We start from the raw sequence: 24,403 nt of genomic DNA on the forward strand, positions 1-24,403 counted from the left end.
CTGGTGTTTTGAGTTATAGAGAGTATCTCTTAACAGCTCCCCTTCATATGTGACACAGACTCTCGGGATGAAGCAGAAGGTCCGCTGCTGCCAGAGGAGGAAGCCCACTCTGACCTGGCCAGTTTCCAGCCCACAGACAGCGACGTGCCCAGCTTTCTTGAGGACTGTAACAGGGTAACTAGACTTTTATTAAAACCAGTGAAGCTACTGCTCAGTTCTCCCTCACCCCCAACAAAACACTTTCATTTCTCTGTCTTCTGCTTTCTTAACCAGCAGTATTGCTTCCTTTTCAACTGTTTTTTTGACTTGCAGCTTAGTTTGTGTTTTAAAATGTTGTTCTTGCTGTTTCCTTGTCTTGGAATTTCCCTTTTTAAGTGTTCACATTTCCATTTGTCTTCTAAAGAACTTTGTCACACCAAAAATAGACTAAAACAGGTTAAGACAGGATATAATAATACTGACTGTAATTACACTTACAGTATAAGCAATAGTATCACAGTACTTATTAAATTACATGTTACTACATTCCATTGTTTCATTTCACACATGGAACCATTGTAATGTCTATGGACTGTCTATGAGTCAAGCAGCAACTCAGTCCCTTTAATAGTATTCCATAGATGGATAGAAGACCATGTGTACAATGAAAAATAAAATATACACACACACATTCAAGACATAAACATTAGTCAGCTGTATTAAACAATCCTGAGGTTTCCAGGCTGTCCATTCAGTTAGATGAGAAATGCATTCCATCTATCTAAACCTCTTTACATTTTGAACTTGAGTTGTTTAATTCAAGTCTTTTTTACTGTTCCTGCTCTCTGTCAGGCCAAGCTACCTCGTGGTATCCACCAGGTTCGTCCTCATTTGAAGAACATCGATAATGTGCCTCTTTTGGTGCCACTCTTCACAGACTGCACCCCTGACAGTGAGTCTTCTCTGTGTGTTTTATATATTAAGTGACCAAAATTTCATATATGTAATTCTATTCAGCTGTTAATCTCAAATCAGTTTCTGTCTTGGATAAACTCAGTGATTCTTGGTTGTTGTAACAATAAAATTGACACTTTTTTTTTTTTACTTTGCAGCGATGTGTGAGATGATGAAGATCATGCAGGAGAACAGGGAGGTTACATGCTGTCTGGGAAGCTCTGCCAATTTCCGAAACAGCCGCCTGTTCCTGCAGAGTGACGTCAGGTACACACACACACACACACACACACACACACCTACCTCTGTAATGTTTTATGATAGATCAAAATCATATAGTAACAAGTCACAAGGGTTGAATGTATCTTCCAGAATTGGATTGTTCGCAGTGTGGGGAAGCGTTATAGTATCAATATTCCAGCATGCATGTGTGGAATCCACCTGACTTGTCACATTACACTGAGTACATGCTATAGACAGTCATGTGTCTGTATGTGACTATAAAGGCTAGATAAAAGATAAAAGGCTTAACGTCCTCTTCATATCTATCCAGAGCTGATAGCTTGTGTGTCCTACTGTTAAGCTCTCCCCTCCTCCCTCCACAGCATCGCTCTGGATCCTCTCTACCCATCTCAGTGTTCATGGGAGACGTTCGGCTATGCTACAGGAGGAGGATTTAACGGAGATGTTGAAGGTCTGTCTCCTCTGAGGCTCTCCGGACAGCTCAACAGTATGGGCTGCTCCGTCACCTTCCACCAAGGAGAGAGTGTCAGCATGGTCAAACTCATAGAGCAGGTACGTCCCACACACACACACACACACTCACTCATTTAGTCAGATAGAGGTGTCACATTTATTAATTAAATCGGCTTCGGGGTGAATCTGTTCCCAGGCGCGACACACGACCTACGGCATCCGCAAGTGCTTCCTTTTCCTGCTGCAGTGCCAGCTCAGTCTGGTCATCATCCAGGTGAGAGAGACTTCCATTGTAAGAGCATCATGAAGGGATCATCTAATGCTCAGTATGAACAGGAGGAATGATTACAACAAGAAAAACTGTGATATTGACTAAATAAACAAAGTGTGTCTGGTGTTTGTCTGTCAGTTCTTAGCCTGTCTAGCTCAGCTCCCTCCTCCCATAAACACCACTGACATCCTCTGGCTGTCCTGCTTCAGCTGCCCACTGCTAAGGTACACAAATATCAAAACATTATTATTATTACCGTCCACTGTGTCCTATGTTGTGCAGAATGTCACGCTAATGATCTGCTTGCATCATGTTGACAGCGTGTCACTTTTGGGGAAACCACCAGACAACTCAGTCATGTCAGTCGCCACAGGGAAGAACCTCGATGCCATTCCGAGGAAGGTAAGATCTCACATCTACCGCTGCTCCATGAGCTTTAGTTTGTGGATTACTGCTACACATATTTAACCAACCTTGTGTTATACTGTGCATGCTGTATAATGAGAGAAAGCCCTTCCAGCTGGAGATATTCTAGAAGAAATGTTTCTTGATAATCATGATAACTATAAATGGTACAAAACAAAAGAGAAATGTCTGACTCTCTCGTCATGTTGTGTCCTTTGCCAGACCCAGAACTACTTCCTGGGCTGTTTCCTGTTGAAGTTTGGCCTGACGGTGTGTGCCTACCTGTTGGCCTTCGGGTTCACCCTGCAGGAGATCTGCCTCACAAGCAGCAACTTAACTTTAGCTGAGAACAGCACCTGCCTTCATATACTCACAGCCAGGTAGGAGAAAGTCTCTCACAGTCACCCTCACACAGCCTCCAAATACAATGTTCAACAGAAGGATGTTAAGCTTTTGAACAGTTAAACATGGTGGTACCAGTGAGGGGGAGTTAGGATATTATCAACACTCTTTATCACAAAAAGCATGGGGTTTGTGGGAAATGTAGTCTTGCCCCAACTATAGACCCATTTGTTGAAAGTAATTACAAGTTTTCATAATAAATGTAGGATGATATTGATGCTGAGTGTGATAGAAGTAACATGTTGAGCTCACTGAAAGTCACTTCTGATGGAGATCAGATACACATTTCATGAATCTGTTGAATGAATTGTTTTAATATATGTCTGCAGCTCTTTGGATGACGCTCCTCACTGGTTCAATGAGCTGTCAAACGGCCTGCTGCTGACTCAGAAGGTCATGGCAGGGTTCCTCGTCTTACACACAGGTAGGAACTCTCATTCACACATATGCAGCATTAACAATGGTCCAACTCACTCATGTTTTAATGCCTCCGCAGTGGCAGGAGCCATTATGTTCTCGGCTTCTATGTCCGTCTGTCACATTCTCTCATGAACTTGATATCTCGGGAACATCTTGCACAAACGTCCACTTGGACTCAAAGATGAACTGATTAGATTTTGGGTGGTCAAAGGTCAAGGTCGCTGTGACCCCACAAAGCACATTTTTGGCCATTATTTAGTCAGATACTGAATTGGTGACACTAATCTTGGTGCCACTTTGAAACTGTGGTGACTGTTTAAATCTTCTGTGCTGTCGGGTTGAAGATGTATGTGAAGCATCCACGATTTAGAATTTGTAGCTTCTTTGCAGCAACATCCATATCTGAAGCTTTGTCTGCTGTCATGACTACAACTTTGTGTTCTATCAAAATCAACTTTATTGGCCAAACATGTGAACACATACAAGGAAAATACACTTAATACCTTCTATTAAATTTCTTTTTCTTGTTCTTCACTACAAATATTATGAGTCTGGACAGACATGGATGTAAACTGCAACTTGACTGGTTGGTGGAGGCATACAACTGCAAGGTGGTATTTCTAGTTGTAATTATTATTCATCCTTGTGGTCTTATTTGTCTTTCTCAGTGGTGATCTCCCTCAGCTACGTCCACCGCTCTCAGCCTCTGTGGAGAAAGAGTCCATTCAGCAACACATGGTGGTGTCTCACTGTACCTGTGGTGTAAGTTCTCACCTCCCTTTGGATTAAAAAGTGCTATTTGAGGTCATACTCAATTCAAAAACAGGGACATTTTCGCTCCACAAATATCACCCATGTGTTTTTTCTCACCATGATTTTACTGATCAGCTTTAAAGCCCAGCAGTTCACAGACTGTATTGTGTTGCAAATCTCTTAATCACTCAGTCTGCATTCAGTCTAATGCCGTGTGCAGACTGACATTATTATTATTATTGCAGTAAAACACAACCTCCTCATTCATTTCAGTGAGATAAACACAGAGTGCTCTGACAAAAAAAAAAAAAAAAAAAAAAGCTGGATCATTCAGCCAGAACACGTTGCATTGGCCAATCAAATACGTGCAAGTGCACATTCCTGGTAGATAACTTTGTTACATGTAATTCTGATGTAATTCAGAGGATAAAATGATCTTTTGTCACCTCGATAAACTTTCCAGAGCTGTAAAATCCTGTCTCATAATATAAAAACTGCTGTTTATTGTGTTAGTGTCTGAAACTCCTGAATGCAAGACTAACATATGCAGTTCATTCAGAAAGTATTCAGACTCCTTCACTTTTTTCACATTTTGTTATGTTGCAGCTTTATGCTAAAATCATTTTTCCCCTCATCAATCTACACTCAGTAACCCATAATGACAACATGAAAACAGGATTTTAGAAATTTTGGTTAATTTATTTAAAAGGAAAAACTGAAATATCACATTGACATAAGATTCAGACCCTTCACTCAGTACTGAAGCACCTTTGGCAGTGATTACAGCCTTGAGTCTTCTTTGATTTGATGTGACGAGCTTTGCACACTTGGATTTGGGGATTTTCTGCCATTCTTCTTTGCACATCCTCTTAAGCTCTGCCAGGTTGGATGGGAAGCGGTAGTGGACAGCCATTTTTAGGTTCTTTGGCCCAGTATGAGGTCCTGAGCGCTCTGGATCAGGTTTTCATTAAAGATATCTCTGTATTTTGCTCCGTCCAGCTTTCATTCAACCCTCACCAGTCCCCCAGTCCCTGCTGCTGAAAAACACCCCCACAGCATGATGCTGCCACTGACATGCTTCACTGTTTGGATGGTATTGGGCAGGTGATGAGTGGTGCTTGGTTTCTTCCAGACATGACACTTAATCAGACTAGAGAATCTCTCCACTCTGCCATAAAGCCCAGATCGGTGTAGTGTTGCAGTGATGGTTTTCCTTCTGGAAGTTTCTCCCATCTCCACACAGGATCTCTGGATCTCAGCCAGAGTGACCATCGGGTTCTTGGTCACCTCTCTTACCAAGGCCCTTCTCCCCCGATTGCTCAGTTTGGCTGGGCGGCCAGTCCTAGGAAGAGTCTTGGTGGTTCCAAACTTCCTCTATTTAAGAATTATGGAGGTCACCGTGCTCTTGGGAACCTTCAATGCAGCAAAACATTTTCTGTAGCCTTCCCCAGATCTGTGCCTCGACACAATCATGTCTCAGAGCTCTGCAGGCAGTTCCTTCTACCCCATGACTTGGTTTTTGCTTTGATATGCATTGTCAGCTGTGAGACCTTTATATAGACAGCTGTGTTCTGTTCCAAATCTTGTCCAATCAAATGAATTTACCACAGGTGGACTCCAGTCAGGGTGTAGAAACATCTCAAAGAATGAATGAAGAGAAATGGAGGCACCTGAGCTAAATTTCAAGTGTCTGAATACTTATGTCAGTGTGATATTTCAGTTTTTTCCTTTTTAATAAATTTGCACAATTTCTAATATTCAATTTTTGCTTTGTCATTACGGGTTATTGAGTGTAGATTGATGACTGAAAAAATGAATGTAAATGATTTTTGCATAAGGCTGCAACATAACTGAAAAAAGTGAAGGGGACTGAATACTTTCAGCCTACATGAACCCTCACTCTCTCCTCTCCTCTCCTCCAGCCTGCTCAGCCAGATTGTTCAGGCTACGGTGGATTACCAGTTGTGGCGTGACCAGGGCAGCCTCCTGACCTTTAACCTGGCCGACATACCACTGCTAGCCTGGCTGCTGGCCTCTCTGTCCCCGCTGCTGGTGGTGGTGGTCAACGAGGTGGTGAAGCTACACGAGATACGGTAGGAAAGCAGGCACAGGAACCTACACGTAGTATGTTTCACAGTTTAGTGATGGCATGAGGAATATTATGAATGTCCGGAAGCCGTAGGAGAATCTTGAGCAACAGAGGGAGGGGAGAAGGAAAAGCAGACGTGGCAGATTTGGATCACAGGGGAAGCGGCTGGGATCAGTGCGGGGATTATTGAGGATTATTGAGTGATCAGATCAGTCTTTAATTTTCTCTCTGACACAGAGCAGGGGTGTGTTGTAAAGCTGGGAAAGATGCAGCACATTGGATCTTAAGCCCCTTTCAGAAGCGCACATCATTGCATAAAAGTCACTGCAATTTAGTCTATATATATATGACAAAAAATCATCACATTAACAGATAGATGAAGACAACGATGTCACATATCCCGTCTCTGAAAAGAGCCCAGGACCTGATCGTGAGCTCTGATTCGTCCCCTCTTGTGTGTGTTTCAGGGTGCGAGTTCGCTACCAGAAGAGGCAGAAGCTGCAGTTTGAAACGAAGCTGGGAATGAACTCTCCTTTCTGATGCCTTCCCCTCGGAAGGAAGTCGGATGTCGTGGCAACACTGGGAACCAGTCAGTCAGTTCTGGAAAACCAGGGAAGGGCAGGCTGCAAATACTTGTAGTACCCTCCGTTAACACTGCAACCATCAGCAGGAGCAAGTATCAACCAAATGTCACAGTGTGTGGGGGGGGGCGGGGGGGCTTTATTACAAATGTTGAAGCTCCCGGGTGTGTTCTCTTGAAACAGCTGATCCTCTAGAGCAGGGAAAAGGAAAATTCCAAAGCATTCATTTCCTTTTTTGAATAGAAAAGAGCCAAAAAAAAAATAGGCGACTATTTATTGTCTGATTTATTTTATTTTTTTAGTTTTAAAGGCATGAGGAATGTTTTGTGAAGAGGTTTACGCTTCCTCACTATCAACTTCTGTCCTCCACCTCTTGAGAGACTCGTGCATGGTCGCTCTCATCTCCAGGAATGCTCCATACAAGCCACTAAAACACTGCTTCACTTTCAAAGGAGTTCATTTTAACATCATCCAACGAGACGCACTGAATCGCGGCATATCCGGTCCAGCCTTCATTCAACTTAACATCACATCAGTGTGTCTCCTCTCCGAGGAAAACATGCAGTATAGGGCTGAAAGGAAAAGGTAGTCTTAACAAGGTGTTTTTTTTTTTTTTTCATTGACATCTACAGAATCGGGTGTAACGCTACCTCTGAAACAAATGTGACAAAGAAGCTTTTTAGAAGCTGAATCATTCTGTAATTCGGCCTTTGAGCCACATTTTGAATCTTCACTGTGCTAGAGCCTGCAAAAGCAACATTCTCTATTTTATCCTATTTTACTACAAACGTTCTCACTCAATTCCTGAGCTAAACTGCTGTAATACAGTAAGGAATGAGGATTAAGGATTCAATTGGATCAGACGAGTTTTTATACACACATATCTACATTTAAATCTATAGATCTGTCTAACTGCAGAATGTGCCGGCATGCTGCTTTTAAACCCACGCAGTTGGCTGTGCAGTGATTTTTTTTTTTTAGTCCCTTCCTACTTTTTAAGTGACGGATTCACTTCATTCTGGTATCCAAAGCTACCAGAAGTCTTCTGTAAGGTGCTTCATATCATTCAGTTGCCTTCCTTCTCAGCCTGTCTGCCTCTCTCTCATCTCTCAACACCTCCACAGACAGGAGCTCAGGATACTGTTCAGTTTGGAAGTGTAAAAAAAAAATAGTTAAGTAGATTTCATCTGCTAATGTCTTAACCCAGATTTTAATTTTGGATGTGCTGATCATTTTCCTGCTCATCAAGTGTTTCCATTCATCTGCACCTGCCTGTTTTTATTTTTATTTTCTACTGTGTTCAGGCCTTTTTATTCACACGGTTTAACGTGCACCATCAGCAGCACACACGTCTGTATCACTGATGGTCTCCTTCAGTCAGACCAGCCTTCTGTAGGGTGCTGTCATTATTTCAAAAGTGGGACGGTGGTACTTACTGGTAATGCATCTCACTTCAGAACTCAACACCATGCTTTGATGTGATATAAAATATAAAATGATGTATACTGTAATAAAGGATGTTATTTCTTTTTTTAAAAAAAAATCATTTTGTTTATGTGGGAATCAAGTCACATTTACATATTATGTGTCATGCATTTTCCTCAATTTTATTTTATTTTTCCCCACTAAAAGAAATAATTTTGGTTAGAGGATTTTATCAGTATCACCCACTGCTTATTCCTTAATGTTTCAGTCACATGACCACAAACTGACTGACACCTGGGGTTTCATCTAAAGATGGCATCAAACGTGGCTTTTTGGGCTGTAGCTACTATTGAGGACACTGAGGTCATGTCCTCTGTCATTTATTCTCTGGGACTTTAGAGGTTTTAGCAACATGTGGGGATTTAACAGTTTAAAAACTGACTTTTGGTGGATATTTTATAGGCTGATTACAGATTCAATATATATATATTTGACTGCTTTTAGGACAACAACAAAAAAAGAATAAAGAAAGAATTCAACATTTAAACACCGGAATTGTTCTGGTAGTGTGGACAATATAAATGAACAGTTAAAGGAGTAGATACAATCTGAAAAAACACAAACCTTATTTTTTTGTAGTGGGGTTGGTAGACTTGAACTCATGACCTCAGTATCTCTAAAATCCTGGCTACGGCCCTGTTCAACCTGTGTGCTCACTTTTACATGTGTGCCTGTTTGATTTATTCCATAGCTTTTTTGAGTTGGGGGTGTCTGTGAATTAGGTACAACTAAAGAAGTTGGGTTTTCTGGTTTTACAGCATTGTGGTGTGGTGGTGACCCGTTTGTCTTGATGGACAAATCGACATCGCAAGTAAAACTACTGATGATTTTTAAGACAAACAATCACAATGCAAGAGAACATTTTATTTTTGTTTTTTTTGCCCCGTTTTTTTCTATTTTACTGTTTTTATATCATGACAAACATATGGACTATGCTGCATGATTCAGATCCTGTGAATGCTCTGTCTTGATCAGTGTACATGTTATCTATACTTCTACCGTTTTTCTTCACAACACACAAACGGACTCATCCGAGCAGGGACTGCACACTGTACGTTAGAGCCCTGGTTACAACCTGCAGAGTTGATGCTAGGCATTTTGATAACATTATCACGCACATGCTGGGAGCTGAAGCCTCTGTCAGTTGATTCGTGGGGGTGGAGGTGCAGGCTGATGGACTATGTTATAGTTGTTCACAAGAAACATAAATGTATATTTTGTATTTTTTAAAGTGTCTATGTTCAGGACTTTTGACAAATTTGTTTGTGTATTGATTATGTCATGTTAATAAATATGCTCTTTTATTTATAAGATTGTTGTGTGGAAATATTGTTGCAGAAAATAATTCAGTACAGCAAGAGGATGAAGAAATGATGGAAGATTCAAATTCTGCTGTTATGTTAAAACTCCTACTCACTTTGAGTCTAAGTCTATTATTTTGTACAGAGAATAAGTGTCAGTACTAGAGGTAAATGTATGTTTACTTGATACACACACACAGGTCTGATTTCAATGTGATGTCAAACTTACATGCAGTTGACATAGTTTTACCATTTTCAGTAAATGAGGTTTTACTCTGTTAATTTAATGTTTGATCTAGAAATTCTTGTTCACTTTTAATGACTTACTATTAAAAACACACTCAACTGATTTTACACGATGTTCACGTTACTCATCATGATGAGCTCAGCCTGTGAAAATATTTGTATAATGTCTTCTGTTGCCCAGGAGGGAGCTTCCAAAGTTTACAAAAATGACCCTGATGATGTCACATTAATGAGTTGCATTATGGGACATGTAGGAGCCTTTTTTTTTTTTTTTTTTTAGCTTGAGTCATTCTAGGAACTAAAAGTCAAAATATTGCTGCCTCTGCTGCATCAATGTCTGTCTTGGGAGTCTCCCAACTTTATGGAAGTGCAATGCTAAATTGTTGAAGTACACCTTTAATGCAGAGCCATAGTTTTCCCCTTATATACATTATATTTGAATGCACTTTGAAGAAACAATATTACACCCAGATTATAGTCTTAACGCTCTATCTCCACAATTCAGCACTACATAGTTCTCAGTCATGTTTTCAGCAATTATTTTCGAACACGTATAATGTATTTAGAGACAAACACACACAAATGTAACCAAATCAACAGGCATCAGCAGGTTGGAGCACACATATCCAACTATGCATCACACACACATAAAACTATGGTATTAAAGAAGTTGAAAATATGCATGAGATACGTCGCGATTGATCACTTGTCTTCTACAGAAAAGGCCTATTATAACACACACTTATCGCGTACATTGAGAAGTATTTCTCTCTATTTTGATGCTATAACCAGATAATGTGCAATTATAATATAAAAATATCCGTGGATGACTCGAATGAGACTGCACAACAGTCACTGAACTTCCGGGTACTTTCCTCCCACGCTGCATTGGGTACCAACAGCATCTCATTAATTAACAGCATCTCATTTACTGACACTGAAGTCAAGCTGACTAGAATCAACAACACTTCTGGTTGAACTTGCAAAGTAGAAGTCAACATTTCAGTTGTAGGTACGTTCCTGATTCATTAACGTCAACGTGAGTTTAAGGAGGAGTCATTTGAATGGCGACAGCTACACTGCCGTTCGCTTTGTTATTTTTCTCACCTACATAGTTTTTCCCACGACTGGAAGTATAGTTTGCAGTTTCCTTGGGTCTCGCTGTGACTGGCTAACTTGACAGTAGAGGGGGTCGATTCGAAAGAGAGCGAGGGGTCTGTGTGTAAGTGTCATACATTATAAAATATATTTACTGTTCATTCTTGAATTATGTTAGAAAACATAGAGAGCCTGTATCGTCAGGGTCTGTGCGCGTGCTAATGACCTTTTTCTGGTGTGTTGACTTGCTTGCATGTGTCAACCAGCAGCGAGCTAATGTTAGCTTGGCTAGCTCAGAGGAGAAAGTGTGCGTTTGCGGTCGTTTTGACAGCTCGTAAGAGATAGAAAATATATTCTGACCATTTAGAGATGTTATCGGCTCACAACTTTGTGTTGACAAAATAATTGGTCTACATTAATTTGTCTTTGAGTAGAAAAAGCCAAGGTTATCTAGCCAGTCACGTAAATGATGTTTGCTTAATGTCGAGAGACGTTACGCCAAACTCTGTTTACAAATCTCAACATTTAAAGTTGTTTTGCTTTTGGTCAAATATGGCCTCTTGGTATAACGTGACTGAAGACACTGCACGTATAAGTAGAAAAACTCGTCCATTCGGTTCGGTTTAATGCTAAATATACGCAACAACTATCCAGCTATTAGTCCACCAAGCAACCAAATCACTGCAGGGATGCATATTACGGTACAACACCGGCGGTACCAAGCAGCGTAACGTTAACCAATTATGATATTTACATCAATTGACACAAAGTGGTGTTTAACGGATTTATTAAAACCCGAAATTATTTAAACCCATGATTGATTACAGGAAAGTCTCAAGTTACGTTTGTTAGTATATGTACGTCTTTCATGAAGAAGCTTAACATTAAATTGCTATTTTTGTAAGCGAGGATCGGTTCACCTTAAACAAACGCAGTATAACTTCGCTGCAGCCTACACGCTGTGTGCAGACAGGATCTTATTTTGCAAAATTCAAGAAAGTAATGTTTATTGAAATGTGTCACCAGTCATCCTTTTGTTTTGAGGTATAAGTTACCTCATTGGTTTGCGTATTCTCACCACAGTGAAGTGCTGTATTATGTAGATTAATGATGATTTCTCATGAAATGCTCTTTATTGACGACAGCTGCTGTCATGTGGTGACTTGAAATGCTCAAACTTTCTTCCTCTTCTGCCTGTCTGTCAGTAGTTTTGAACTTGGATGTAAACAAAAAACAGAGCCTGGATTGGAGAAGATTTGTGTCTTATTGTCACGATTCTTCCGAGATGGACGTTGGAGTGTCCAAGTCCCATGTGTTTCTCAACTACAGCCCCAGAGCCCTCTTCTCCCAGTGAGACACGCATCTGCATGGTGGTGCTGTGTGCTCCTCCGTCCTGCGTGGTCCCAATACTCTTCACTGTTGGTTTACCTCCAGTGCATTCTATGTCTCAGTGTGTGTGTCGTAGTTTAAGAGCCTCAGAAAAAAAAACTGGATGCTCAGTGCTTTATAGAATGACTGGAGGTCGCCCAACTACAGTAATATTGGTATTCAGTGTGTGCAGCAGCAGCTTTCAGTGCATTTCGTCCTGCAGGTCATTGAGAGTCAGGGCCGCCGCAGTTTGGCTTGCTGCATTTATAGAAGCGCAGTGCTGTGTGTGTGTGTGTGTGTGTGTGTGTGTGTGTACACACAGTGAATATACACTAAATGTTTAATCATTTAGGGGACTTTTGTGTGTATGTAACTGCTTGTGCACGTGTTTGCGGGCTAATGGGTTTGGCTAGTGATGTAGTCTGAGACAGTGAAAGACTACATTGTAAGAATCTCATGCAGTGGTTCTCAAAGTGGGGTGTGGGGACTTTCAAGGGTCCTTTGAGGACCTTCCAGGAGGTAACGAGAATGTGGAACACTTACAGTTCATTATCATTTATTTAAGTGGAAAAGATTTCAGTTATGGACTGTTTCACTCTCACCAACTAACATGCAGCTGAGTCATCAACCTCACCACAAGGTCCATTGAGTAGCTGTCCTGGAGCTTTTAGTCGTATCTAATGATCTTCATCAGTAGATGAAGATGTTTTCAAGATCAAAAATGAACTTTGACCCTCAGCAACATGGAAGTTAAATGCTCAGAAAAAATGGAAAATTGATGTAGAATTCTGTGACTATTTAGTAAACTCCGTCTGCTGATGAAGATCATGTGCTATGATATGATAAAACCCACTTAATAGACCTTGTGGTCAGATTGTTCTCTCAACTGTTGTTTCCAAGTTGAAGAATGAACTCTGAACTTAGAGCTATCATCTAGTTAAACAAAAAAACTCTGAGCTGAGCAATTACCAAGACAGTTACATAACTCACTGGCAATAAACAAATAACAACAAATATCTTCTGACATATGTCAAAGAGACAGAATCATATTAATTGTCCATAAGGGGTCTATGATATGAAAATGTTTGAGAACTCCTGATCTGTTTTAAATTCAGGCTGGCTCATGCTTTCATTTTTGTGCTGCATGACTGTACAGCTGCTCAGCAAGCCAACAAAACACTGAGGACTGTACATGATGACACCAGGTAACACATTGTGATTGCAGCGCAGATCGTCTTTATGTTTGTAAAAGCAGTAGCAGAGGCCTGACTTCCTGTATAGACATATAGAGAGAACGTGCAGTCGCAGGACAGGTGGGAACAGTCACAGACAGAACACCACCAGCAGAAGGAAGACTCGTGTCGTGTTTGTGTTCAGGTGGAGCATCCCGCTGGGTGCACGGCGCGTCATGGACGCGGTGAAGGAGGGTCACAAGAGCAGCCTAAGCTCGGGCAAAATGGTGGCTCTGGCTGCGGGGCTCTCTGTCGGGGCCACGGTGGGCTACATCGTCTACCGCCACATCAGCAGCACCAACAACAGTGAGTGTCTGCCGTTAAAGAGTTAATGTTACAAGCTAAATTATTGCTTTAATAACAAAAATAATTCCTTGTGTTTATTGTCTGATATCTGTGATTGACAGGCTGTTTTGTCATGAACAGGTGAGGGGCCCAACGTTGAGTTGTCTAAGATGACACTTCCTGTAGAAGTGTACAGGAACATATCCAGGTACCAAGCCACGTTTTTGGACATGGTGAGTAGTTCAACTCCATAGTGACTCTGCATATGTTCAAAGCAGTTTAAGGTGCAGACACTTGGCTATTAAATCCATTCTGCATATGTTGTTCTTTTATAATTGTGTATAAAGGACAGATGATGTTATCTGGCACTGGAAACTTTTAAAGGGATGTTAATGAAGCAGGTCGGCAGGCAGGGGTGTGTGCAAAAAAAGTGATGTTTATTAAAAGTATTAGTGAAACAGAGGCAAAAATAACTTAACTTAAGCAGAACAAAGAACAAATGAATAAAATCTGCAGCCTCACAGCAAGCTGCCACCTGTTCCATCACAATGGACCAGTGACCGGCCTTTTACCTTCTCAGCCTCCCCTAACTGGAACGTACCATCTGCTCAGGTTACCACAGGGTCAACTAGACTGATACAAAGCTTTCAAAACATACAGAACAACATTGATGCTGCTGTTACTGCTGACAATCACAGCTTTCTCTGCTCACACACACACACACACACACACACACACACACACACACACACACACACACACACACACACACACACACACACACAGCCATGAGTGCACCAAACAGAACTGTGTTATCCTTCCCTACCTCCACTTGACAGAGCAGTGACTCACTGGTTAGTGCAGCTAATGATGCACACCTGTTTTCACTCCCACTGATTAAGCAGACAATCTGTCTACCATCACAAAACTCTCAAAAAATGATCACAGCAGGACTTGAAGCCCTTCAATAAAATGACATTGTGAAACCCTTCTTCCATTATTTGTTTAACATGACTGATAAATTAACAGAAAATATTGGGCTGAAAGTAGTGATCTAATACACAAAACACTAGCAATGTTGGGAAGCAGGGCCCAGTGAAAAGAGAGAGAGGCAAACTTTTCACAGAGGCTTCCATGATAGGTATCAGTGGACATTTACATAGACAACAACATGTTCATCTTTCTGTCATGATGCATTTTGTTGTCATTTTATTTGTGTTTGTTTAGTTTACGTGGTTGTTGTTATCTTAACTAGAAGTTCTCTATATTGTCTTATTTCAGCTACATTCTATTTTCTGCTGCCAAAAAGACTCCTGAGATTTTCCTGATGGGAGTTCAAAGTTCAGTCTAATTTTATCACTGTGGAGATTTGATGTTGTCTCCATGGTTCCATGCTTGTGCAGATGAAGATGAAAGTTTTTTTGCTTCATTTGTTAGTTTAATTGTAGAATATAAATACTGATACATCTAGTATGGTCAGTTTGGCCTCATTTAGCAAAGCTATGTGTAAATATTCAAACTGATTTAAATAGTTGGATGGTAGTGAGTGTCATGGGTGTGATTACTAGCAGCTCTCCACAATCAACTGCAACAGTCAGTCATGACTCTAGTTATAGTTATAGATCCCCTCCAGACATGTTTTTATATATATATAAAAAAAATACTACCACTAATACTTTGAATGATAATAATGTGTGTCTAATATTTCATCTCAAAAGTTTTCCTGCTGGAAACAAGATGTCTCCTACTTCACTGTAAAGTTCATTCTCAGTGTTTGTGCACTGGAGGCTTCAAGTTTCCACATCACACTTTTATAAGTTGAATATTGGACCAGAAGTGGCTTCCAAACAACTTGTGATGTCACACATTATGCTCATAGGCCCACCTCTTAAAACCAGAAACTTTCCACTTTCAGCAGATGAATGTGAAAACAAACTCCGCACATATATCATTCTGCACAGAGAAGCTCAAATGTCCAACTGTAGGAACAAGAGTGGAGGGGGACTTTAAATTAAAGGTTTTGATTTTTTATCCTAATCTAATGCCTCTGCTATGGAAAAATGTTTGTAGTTGTGTAACTATATTGTTGCATTACTTCATGTCAAAACAAATTTAAAAATTAGAAATGAAATCTTCCTCTGAAATCTAACTCTCCCAAGTGTATTTCCCACAGATTTAGCAGGTCAGTCAGTGTGTGATTTCAGTCTTCTCTGACAGTCTTATCTCTCTGCTTTCCCTCTGTGTCTTTCTTCTTCAGGTAACCCAGAAGTCTGGAGCTCATGTCAGGGTTTTGTCAGATTCAGGGGAGCCTGGATGTAAGACGGCTGTGTGTTTCCTGCTGCAGGGCTCTAAAGAGCAGATCCTGCTGGCCCGTTGCATCCTGGAGAACCTGGTCACTGACTGTGAACCAGTGACAGAGGCTTTGGAGGTTCCTCAGACCGCGTTTGGACGTATAATAGGTAGCTTCCAAAATGTTGAGGATGATCAGATTGATTCTTAGACCATAATGCCTCTCTCCTCTGTCCAGTTGTACAGATATCTGCTGTGTGTTGAAAACCTGCGGACACACAGGCAAAAAATCAATTGAAATGATTTTATTAAAAAGTATCCTAGAACATGTATGTCTGACATGCAAATTGATGGCATTTATGAATAGCCTAACTCATTCTGAAAATAGCAACATACTGACATGACCTGTTTAGTTAAGTGTGTAAATAAAGAGAGTGAAAACTGAGCAAAAACATCCAAGGGTTCTTAAAGGTTTAAGACAATCGCAAGGTAATAAAATTACATTAGTTAAATACTTCCCATAAACAAGAAGTAGCATTGATAAATTCTGCAGTGCAGGTTGACAGATGTTTTTGGCCCAATATTGGCCCCATATAAATAAACCTAGTGCCTATCCCTCCGTGTGTGTGTGTGTGTGTGTGTGTGTGTGTGTGTGTGTGTGTGTGTGTGTGTGTGTTGTTTTGCAGGGCGTGGTGGAGAGAATTTGAAACTGATCACCAGGACCACAGGAGCCAAAGTGGCTTGTTCCAAAGAGAAGACACAGGGTCCGGGTGCAAAGGGCAATGTTACAATCGCAGGTTCCAGACAGGAGGTGAAACAGGCCAAGGTGAGTAGGATTCACTAGTGGACATCTATTAGGCCTTTTCCACCACAGGAACATAATGACCCGTAACTTAATGGGCGAGTTCCTGAACTTAAATTTGGGGCACTGCTCAGGGGATGATACTAAATCCAAAGGGAAAGAAATGCAGCAGCTCATTTGCAACACGGCAATTATTCAGTCTCCAGTGGACAAGAGCTATATATGTGGTGGATCCTCTTTTCTAAGCATGCTATTTAGAATAGATGTAACTCCTGCCTGTGTGATGTGTTTGCAGGAGCTGATTCTAGAAAAAGTCAGAGAGGACATGATGGTGAGGACAAAGATCTCACAATCATCTGCCCTGCGCCAGAAGCGTGGCCAGACAGCCATGAATCAGAGACCAGACAGCACAGAGACAGAAGCACCACTGGGCTTGAATAACAATGGTCCCTACTGCCAGGCAGAGAAGAAGGGGCTTGTTCACGTCAACGGAACCACAGGAGAACCAGAAAATATTTTTGACAAGGTGGAGGAGCTGAAAATCACCAACACAGACTGCAAAGAAGAAGAGGAGGAGGAGGAGAGCGTCTCTACAGACTCACTCTCTGAAGTTTCCAAGTTTGAAAGTTAGTTTCTTTATAATTGAGTCAGTCTGTCTTTGAAGACAGTCACGTCATACAAAGATCATATTTTATTCTCCTCTGTGTGTCGTCCAGTCCCCAGCCCTGACCTGAGCTTCCAGCCCGATGAACATCTTGAAGTTTATGTTTCTGCGTCAGAGAACCCAAACCACTTCTGGATCCAGATCCTGGGGGTTCGCTCCCTCCAGCTGGACAAACTGACAGAGGAGATGAACCGCTTCTACAACAGTGGCAGCCCCACTGTAAGGACATGTGTTTTTACTTTTATGTTGAGTCTTCTTTAACACTGCTCAAATGAAAAACATACTCTTTAATGTCAAAAGTAAATAACAAATTGAAGCACAAAGTGTACTGGCTGTGTGTTGTGTAGGAGCAGAGAGTGGAGACCATTGTGGTGGGGGACATTGTGGCTGCTCCATACCGAGACCATGGCTCATGGAACAGGGCCAGGGTGCTGGGAGTCCTCAGCTCTGGACTGGTGGATCTTTACTATGTTGACTTTGGGGACAACGGGGAGCTGCCCAGAGACAGCCTCTGTCGTATGAGGTGAGAGAGAGAAAATCTTCGATTGGGTCTAGATGAGTTAATCTTAGTCTTAGTCTGAGTTTGGTCATATGTAACCTCATTACAAAATGACCACACACTGTGACCTGACAACAATAATTCCAATGTAGAATGAGGACATCAGGACTGACGGTTGAGTACAGACTCCATGACTTTTCACATTATTAGCTTGTCCCAGACGAATCTCTCAGGTCTGAGAGGAAAAACCCTCAAGTCGGTGCAGAATCTGTGCTCCTGCCCATCACGACATGCCCTTCAAGCTGTTCAGAGACGTGTATTTATCTCATCAGCTGTCCCGCACACTGACAGTTACCACACATGTTTGATTTGATCATAGCCAAAGCCAGGATGTACTTTTAGTTGGGGCATCTCTTTTCGTCAAGCACAACAGGTATTGGAGGTTGGGGAGGGAGGAAGGCAGTGGACACACACACACACACACACACACAGTGAAACTTCGGATAGAGTTATTTGAAATACGAGGACACGTTGCTCCATGTAATGCTCTCTATTCTGACGCTCTGTAATGCAGCTGCAGAGTGCATAGTTGCGTGTGTGGCATCTGTTAGGAAATGGCACAGTTAAGTTAGTAACAGCTTTTGCTTTTGCTGCATTAATATTTCAGGAGTGACTTCCTCAGCTTACCATTCCAAGCTATTGAGTGCAACCTAGCAGGAGTGAGACCAAAAGGTAAAGACCTCATCTTAATGACTTTATCACACAGACATTTTTTTGAGACCTTTTGATTTTGACCTTTTTCCACAAAATGTAATATTTATATTTCCTAAACAGTCCTCTTGCTGTTCTCCAGGAGAGGTGTGGACTGAGGCAGCCCTGGATGAGTTTGAGCGGCTGACACATTGTGCTTCCTGGAGACCCCTGCAGGCCAAACTGTGCAGCTACTCTCACTCTGAGATCTCCTCCTGGCCCAGTGTCAAGCTCTACGACAACACTGAGGGCAAGGTCTGCTAGTGTTTATGTTTATTTATCTCTTGTTTATCTGTGCATAAGTGTTTAGTTTGTTTCCCTCCCTGTCTCCTTATCTTGAAATGAAAATTGTCCACCCTAGACTGTAGATATAGGAGAGGAGCTCATAAGGCTGGGCCTTGCTGTCAGCTTCCAGGAAGTGGTGAACGGCAGGACTGAGGGTGACAATCTTGGCTGTCTGCAGAGGATGCTGGTGAGTCACTGAACACTGTAGCGGTGCAACGGATAACAAAAGTCATGGTTCAGATGGTATCACGGTTTTTAATTCTTGCATTGGATCATTTTTCGGATCAGGTCCCATGGTCTTACAGGAAAACAACATTTAAGATGTCCAATGTTTATAAAATATTCAATACTACAGTGCAGTATGAGGCATGATACCGTCTTCCTTTGAACATGGTAGTGAATGAAAAAATAGCTGATAGATGATAGATGGTAACTTCCAAACATGAACACATGTCTTGTCCTGCAGCTTAGCTTGTTGAACGAGCCACCAAACAAACATTCACCGGGGAAAAGTGCACCGCTAACGTCAGTTAGCAGCTAGACAGCTAAACAGCATGTGAACATACCTGCAAATGTCAGTAACCCTTCTAGTCAGGAGCCAAGTGTTGGTCGTTTTTCTTGTGTTCATTTGACATAAGTTTCCTTCTGATAATTTGAAGAGTTTTTAGGTTGTTTTTTTTTTGTATTTTTCCATTTCTGTCTTTTTTTTTTCTACAATTCACGTTTTCACAACTGCACGTTGCACTTGACTGGTGACAGCAATAAAATAAAGCACCAGGTGAAGATTTTTGAGTCCATTTCTCCCTCTTCCACCACTGGGAGAATTCCTATATATCAGCTTAAACTTGTAGTGAACATTTAGAAAATATCCTCTAACTGCCAACAAATACTTGTATGTTTCTCATGTGGGCTAAAAAATCACACACAGCATAAAACATTTTTTAAACATCTAATGAGGTAGTACATGAAGCAGAAGGTTTATCCTAAGCAGTAGAAAAATTGTTTGATATGACATGATGTCATCAAGAAGTAGGCCAAATGACCCTCATATAACATCTGTCCAAGTGAAGGCCATTAATCATTTTCTCTACACTGAGTTTGTCATCCAGTTGGGTGCTACAACAAAAATTAGAGCATGTATCTATTTTGAGGGAAGAATTGTGACTCTTCTAGGTATTTATATCATCTTACAGCAAGAATGACTGAATTTCACTTGACTGAACTACTTTCAACACACATCACAGTTATAATTTAGATATTGAAAATTAGATTCTTGCTACTTTTTTTGTCCTCTAGTTGCTTCAACACTCTTCATTTCTTTTCCTCCTGTAGGATGACGTGATAGGAGCATCCTCAGAGCTAAGTCTGTCCTGTATCAGCTTATCAGGTGAGTACAGTAAAGGGAAATTAGTCAGTAAGTGGCTCAATCGATGCAAATTCTGCCTTACATGCATAGCTGTTGTTTTTTGGAGTGGGGCTGATAAAAGGCTTTTGACAACTCTCTATTCAAGCAACGGCGCCCTTTTAAAAGTCTGTGTTTGGTGCGACCAACATCACAGCATCATGTTCCGTTTAAAAAAATGTTGGTGAGCAGGCATATAGAGAACAGAGATGCGGGGTGTCAGATCCATGGAAATAAGACGGCAAACTGATTCGCATTTAAGGATTTAAAATTGACTTGTCACACCGACCGCTCATTATCCCTTCATTCGCCGATATACGCTACCATCACCAGTGGGCACGAACCTAATTCACAGCGTTGAGTCATCCACATAAGCTCAAAACACCAGCCACGTACTGCTAATGTCTCTGTGCCAACACTGCCTCTCACAGCCTCCCTCTCCTCTCCCCCCCTTCCTCTTCTTACTTGGCGAGCTCCCTGAGCATTTGGAAGTGAACCAGTGATGAGATGATTTGGGACATTACCCTCCTGGAAGGAAGCAGTTATAATGGAGACTTAGAGAACCAAACTCTAGATAGAACCGCCAAGAGCTGCGACTCCTGTCGGGCCCTCAAGCACAGAGGAGGACATCAGCCCATTCCCACACAAGTCAGGACTCCAGTCTAAAGTGATGAGTCCGGAGAGGATGTCTGGCAACAAGGAGATGAAGAGGATAAAGGAGCAAGTGACAGCAGAGATAACAGTGTGATTCTGTTGAGTGATAGCAGCTTCCCTACTGACAGCAGTGATGTTATTTACACGGGATTTATTGAGTCTGATGACAGGGAGCAAGAACTGGAAACAAATAATGGACCACTACCAACACACATGCTCACAGTAAGAGTGAAGAGGGTTGAAATCAGGGCAAATAATTATCAAAAATGGAGCTGGAGTAGATGGGAAAAAAAAGATTATTTGGGAACAATATTGGATCAAGATAAAAACAGGAATTGCTCTAAAATCCAAGTATGCTGTTTTGTTCTAATGCAGCAAGTCAAGGGTTTCAAATAGGATCAGAGGAGACATGCTGAGACACCAAACAGAGAGCAGACATGTGCTACCAACATGCAAAAGACATCAGTTTCAGCCTTTACTCGTGCCCACATACAACCAATGATAAAAGTAGAGGTGAATGTTGATCTAGAACTTCTAAATTCACACTTGAGTCGTTTTTACACAGACGAAACACTTAAGTGGGCTCTGATATCTCATAATGCTGTGAATGAAATGTGTTTTCTCTGATTCCTCACTGGTGGCACTGGCACTCAAATACTGGACCCTGACATTGAAATGAGAGCTGAATAATGTAAGAATTTGTAAAAGTTATCCTCTAAGTACACTGTAAGAGGGCAGAGATTCCATTTGGGTTATGTTGTACATGTTTCATATCACAGTTGTTTTGGAACTGTCCCAGTATAATTACAGTGCAAGGCTGGAAACAAATAGTATATACATTTGTACATATTTAGTATTTGTGAGGGCTGCGTATCATTTGAACATTTTCAACACTGGTGCTGATACTGATACCTGAGTTTTGGTATTGAAGCTAGAGATACTTTTTTCTTTCACAAAACCCTTTTAATGTAAAGGAATAGTTCTGTTCACTTTTACTTCCAGAGAGTGAAATGAGAAGATGGTTTAAATTGTACATAAATATCAATGTACAGTACAAACAACATTTAATTCATCTGCTCAGTACTTGTGTGCAGCACAGACACAATGATACCAAAACCTGGAAACAAGACTCCAGGAAGTCACTGAGCCCGGCTGTTGTTGGCTGTTTGTTTTACTCTGACATTTCATTGATATTGATCTTCTCATGTTACTCTCTGAAAGAAAGCAAAGGAGTTTTTTTTTAACAAAATAACAACTTAACTTAATTATAATACAGACTAAAATGAGCTCAATTATGAATGGAATATTAGAGCAAAGAATAAGTAAACAAGGTGCCACAGACACATTTTAGTGGGTATCAAATAAGGACTAAAGTTTTACTTGTAGCCCTACACATAGTAGTAAACTAAACTTAAGAGGGACTATGTTACTAGTTATAGGCCTTTTTTACACATTTTGACTTGTCATAGCAGGAAAAGCACATATGTTACTAATAACATTAAGGATGACTCTTTTCTATCCAAGTGTCCCAGTAAGCCCCATGACAGAGAGACAGTGGTTATTGGCACCTGTGATTTTCCCCTGCTGTGACACGTCTTAAAGCTTAAATATCTGGAAGCTATTACATTTCGATTTCCTGTGAAGCTTCTGCACTCGTGGATTAAAAGGAAAAAAGCCATAGCTGAACCATTAACAGAAGTGTTTTCCTTTTTGTACCTCAGAAGCTGCCTCTATCTCAGGAAGCGTTGATGATGTCATAGAAGACGACCTGCTCTTAGACCAAAAACAGCCATAAATATCAAGGTATTGCTCTCTAGTTTTGCTAAATGATAACATTCTGTACAGAATGGAGGTCGTGTGTAAAAAAATAATACATTGTTCTCTCCTCTTCCTGTCTCCCAGCACTGACCATCCATCCACTCCTCAGCATCAGTTCAAATGAGATGAAGAGAGTGTTTCCTTGTCTGACCCAAACTCAACCGCATAACTCCTCATCATGAAGCCTTACCTTCTTGACAAACGTGCGACAGTTCTTCCAGATATATTCACTTTACTGTTGTTACTTCAACGCAGAAGGAATTCTTATGTTTCGCCTTTATGCTGTTTCGTTGTACCCAACGCTGCTTTGCTTTGACGTGTCGTTACTATATTTTGTGTTCAAGAAACGAAGCGAGGAACAAAGAACAGAGTTGCCAGTATTATTATTGAAAAGCACTGTGATGAGTCAGTGGAACTAGAAGGCAGCTGGTTTGCGGCTGATAATGTCTAGTTTTTTTCCCTCCACTTGTATGTATATTAAGATGTAAAGGCCTATGTATTGGGCTTCACAAGTTATATTTTGGAAATTAAAAGATACAGTATTATTGAATATGCTCCTCAGATTGTGTTCAGTATGAAAATGTGGCATCTACTGGATCATTTGCTAAGGACAGAAGACAGTGTTAGTTTATCTTCAGATATGTAATAGATTGCACTGTATACAGTGCATTCAGGAAGTATTCAGACCCCTTCACTGTCTTCACATTTTGATATGTTGCAGCCTTATGCTAAAATCCTTTCAATTAATTTTTCCCCTCATCAATCTACACTCAATAACCCATAATGACAATGTGAAAACAGGATTTTAGAATTTTTAGCAAATTTATTTAAAAGGAAAAACTGAAATATCACATCGACTTAAGTATTCAGACACCTCTCTCAGTACTTAGTTGAAGCACCTTTGGCAGTGATTACAGCCTTGAGTCTTCTTTGATGTGATGTGACGAGCTTTGCACACTTGGATTTGGGGATTTTCTGTGATTCTTCTCTGCAGATCCTCTTAAGCTCTGCCAGGTTGGATGGGGACAGTCGGTTGACAGCCATTTTCAGGTCTCTCCAGAGATGTTTGATTGGGTTTAAGTCAGAGCTGGGCTGCTGAAGGACATTCAGAGCTGTCCCTGAGCCATTCCTGCATTGTCTTAGCTGTGTGCATAGGGTCCTTGTCCTGGTGGAAGGTGAACTTTTGGCCCAGTCTGAGGTCCTGAGCGCTCTGGATTAGGTTTTCATTAAAGATATTTCTGTACTTTGCTTCATCCAGCTTTCATTCAACCCTGACCAGTCTCCCAGTCCCTGCTGCTGAAAAACACCCCCACACCATGCTTCACTGTTGGGATGGTATTGGGCAGGTGATGAGCAGTGCCTGGTTTCCCCCAGACATGACACAGAATTGAGGCCAAACAGTTCAATCCTGGTGTCATCAGACCAGAGAATCTTATTTCTCACAGTCTGAGAGTCCTTGAAGTATTTTTTTGCAAACTGCAAGCAGGCTTTCCTTTGTCTTTCATTGAGGAGAGTCTGGCCACTCTGCCATAAAGCCCAGATCAGTGTAGTGTTGCAGTGATGGTTTTCCTTCTGGAAGTTTCTCCCATCTCCACACAGGATCTCTGGATCTCAGCCAGAGTGACCATCAGGTTCTTGGTCACCTCTCTTACCAAGGCCCTTCTCCCGCGATTGC

At 41.2% G+C, this 24,403-nt stretch overlaps 2 protein-coding genes across 6 annotated transcripts in view; both read left to right on the forward strand.

Annotated features, from left to right (window-relative positions):
* The window catches only part of tmem94 (transmembrane protein 94), a 33,248-nt gene extending 23,905 nt beyond the window's left edge, over nucleotides 1-9,343 (forward strand). For both annotated transcript variants that reach the window (XM_044337316.1, XM_044337317.1), the window contains 12 exons: nucleotides 59-174; nucleotides 832-931; nucleotides 1,092-1,200; nucleotides 1,539-1,728; nucleotides 1,826-1,903; nucleotides 2,039-2,124; nucleotides 2,221-2,302; nucleotides 2,528-2,685; nucleotides 3,037-3,131; nucleotides 3,796-3,889; nucleotides 5,803-5,973; nucleotides 6,437-9,343. In XM_044337316.1, the coding sequence (XP_044193251.1) occupies nucleotides 59-174; nucleotides 832-931; nucleotides 1,092-1,200; nucleotides 1,539-1,728; nucleotides 1,826-1,903; nucleotides 2,039-2,124; nucleotides 2,221-2,302; nucleotides 2,528-2,685; nucleotides 3,037-3,131; nucleotides 3,796-3,889; nucleotides 5,803-5,973; nucleotides 6,437-6,509 (1,352 nt within the window). In that variant the 3' untranslated portion in view covers nucleotides 6,510-9,343. The remainder of the gene's footprint in view (nucleotides 1-58; nucleotides 175-831; nucleotides 932-1,091; nucleotides 1,201-1,538; nucleotides 1,729-1,825; nucleotides 1,904-2,038; nucleotides 2,125-2,220; nucleotides 2,303-2,527; nucleotides 2,686-3,036; nucleotides 3,132-3,795; nucleotides 3,890-5,802; nucleotides 5,974-6,436) is intronic.
* Nucleotides 9,344-10,485: 1,142 nt separating this feature from the next.
* tdrkh (tudor and KH domain containing) lies at nucleotides 10,486-23,278 on the forward strand. Of its 4 annotated transcripts, none has more exons than XM_044337776.1 (14): nucleotides 10,486-10,594; nucleotides 13,426-13,586; nucleotides 13,707-13,798; nucleotides 15,823-16,024; nucleotides 16,541-16,680; nucleotides 16,952-17,282; nucleotides 17,373-17,539; nucleotides 17,668-17,843; nucleotides 18,487-18,551; nucleotides 18,673-18,824; nucleotides 18,931-19,041; nucleotides 20,187-20,241; nucleotides 22,632-22,713; nucleotides 22,813-23,278. In XM_044337776.1, exons 2-13 carry the CDS (start codon nucleotides 13,457-13,459, stop codon nucleotides 22,703-22,705), a joined length of 1,695 nt encoding a protein of 564 aa, XP_044193711.1. In that variant the 5' UTR covers nucleotides 10,486-10,594; nucleotides 13,426-13,456; the 3' UTR covers nucleotides 22,706-22,713; nucleotides 22,813-23,278. The 4 variants fall into 4 exon arrangements, with proteins under 4 accessions (XP_044193711.1, XP_044193710.1, XP_044193712.1 ...); XM_044337775.1 differs by lacking the exon at nucleotides 10,486-10,594 and adding an exon at nucleotides 10,622-10,804; XM_044337774.1 differs by lacking the exon at nucleotides 10,486-10,594 and adding an exon at nucleotides 11,789-12,030.
* Nucleotides 23,279-24,403: the final 1,125 nt, after the last annotated feature.

The sequence above is a fragment of the Thunnus albacares genome, chromosome 20 (assembly GCF_914725855.1).
Source record: "Thunnus albacares chromosome 20, fThuAlb1.1, whole genome shotgun sequence".
Taxonomy (NCBI): Eukaryota; Metazoa; Chordata; class Actinopteri; order Scombriformes; family Scombridae; genus Thunnus; species Thunnus albacares.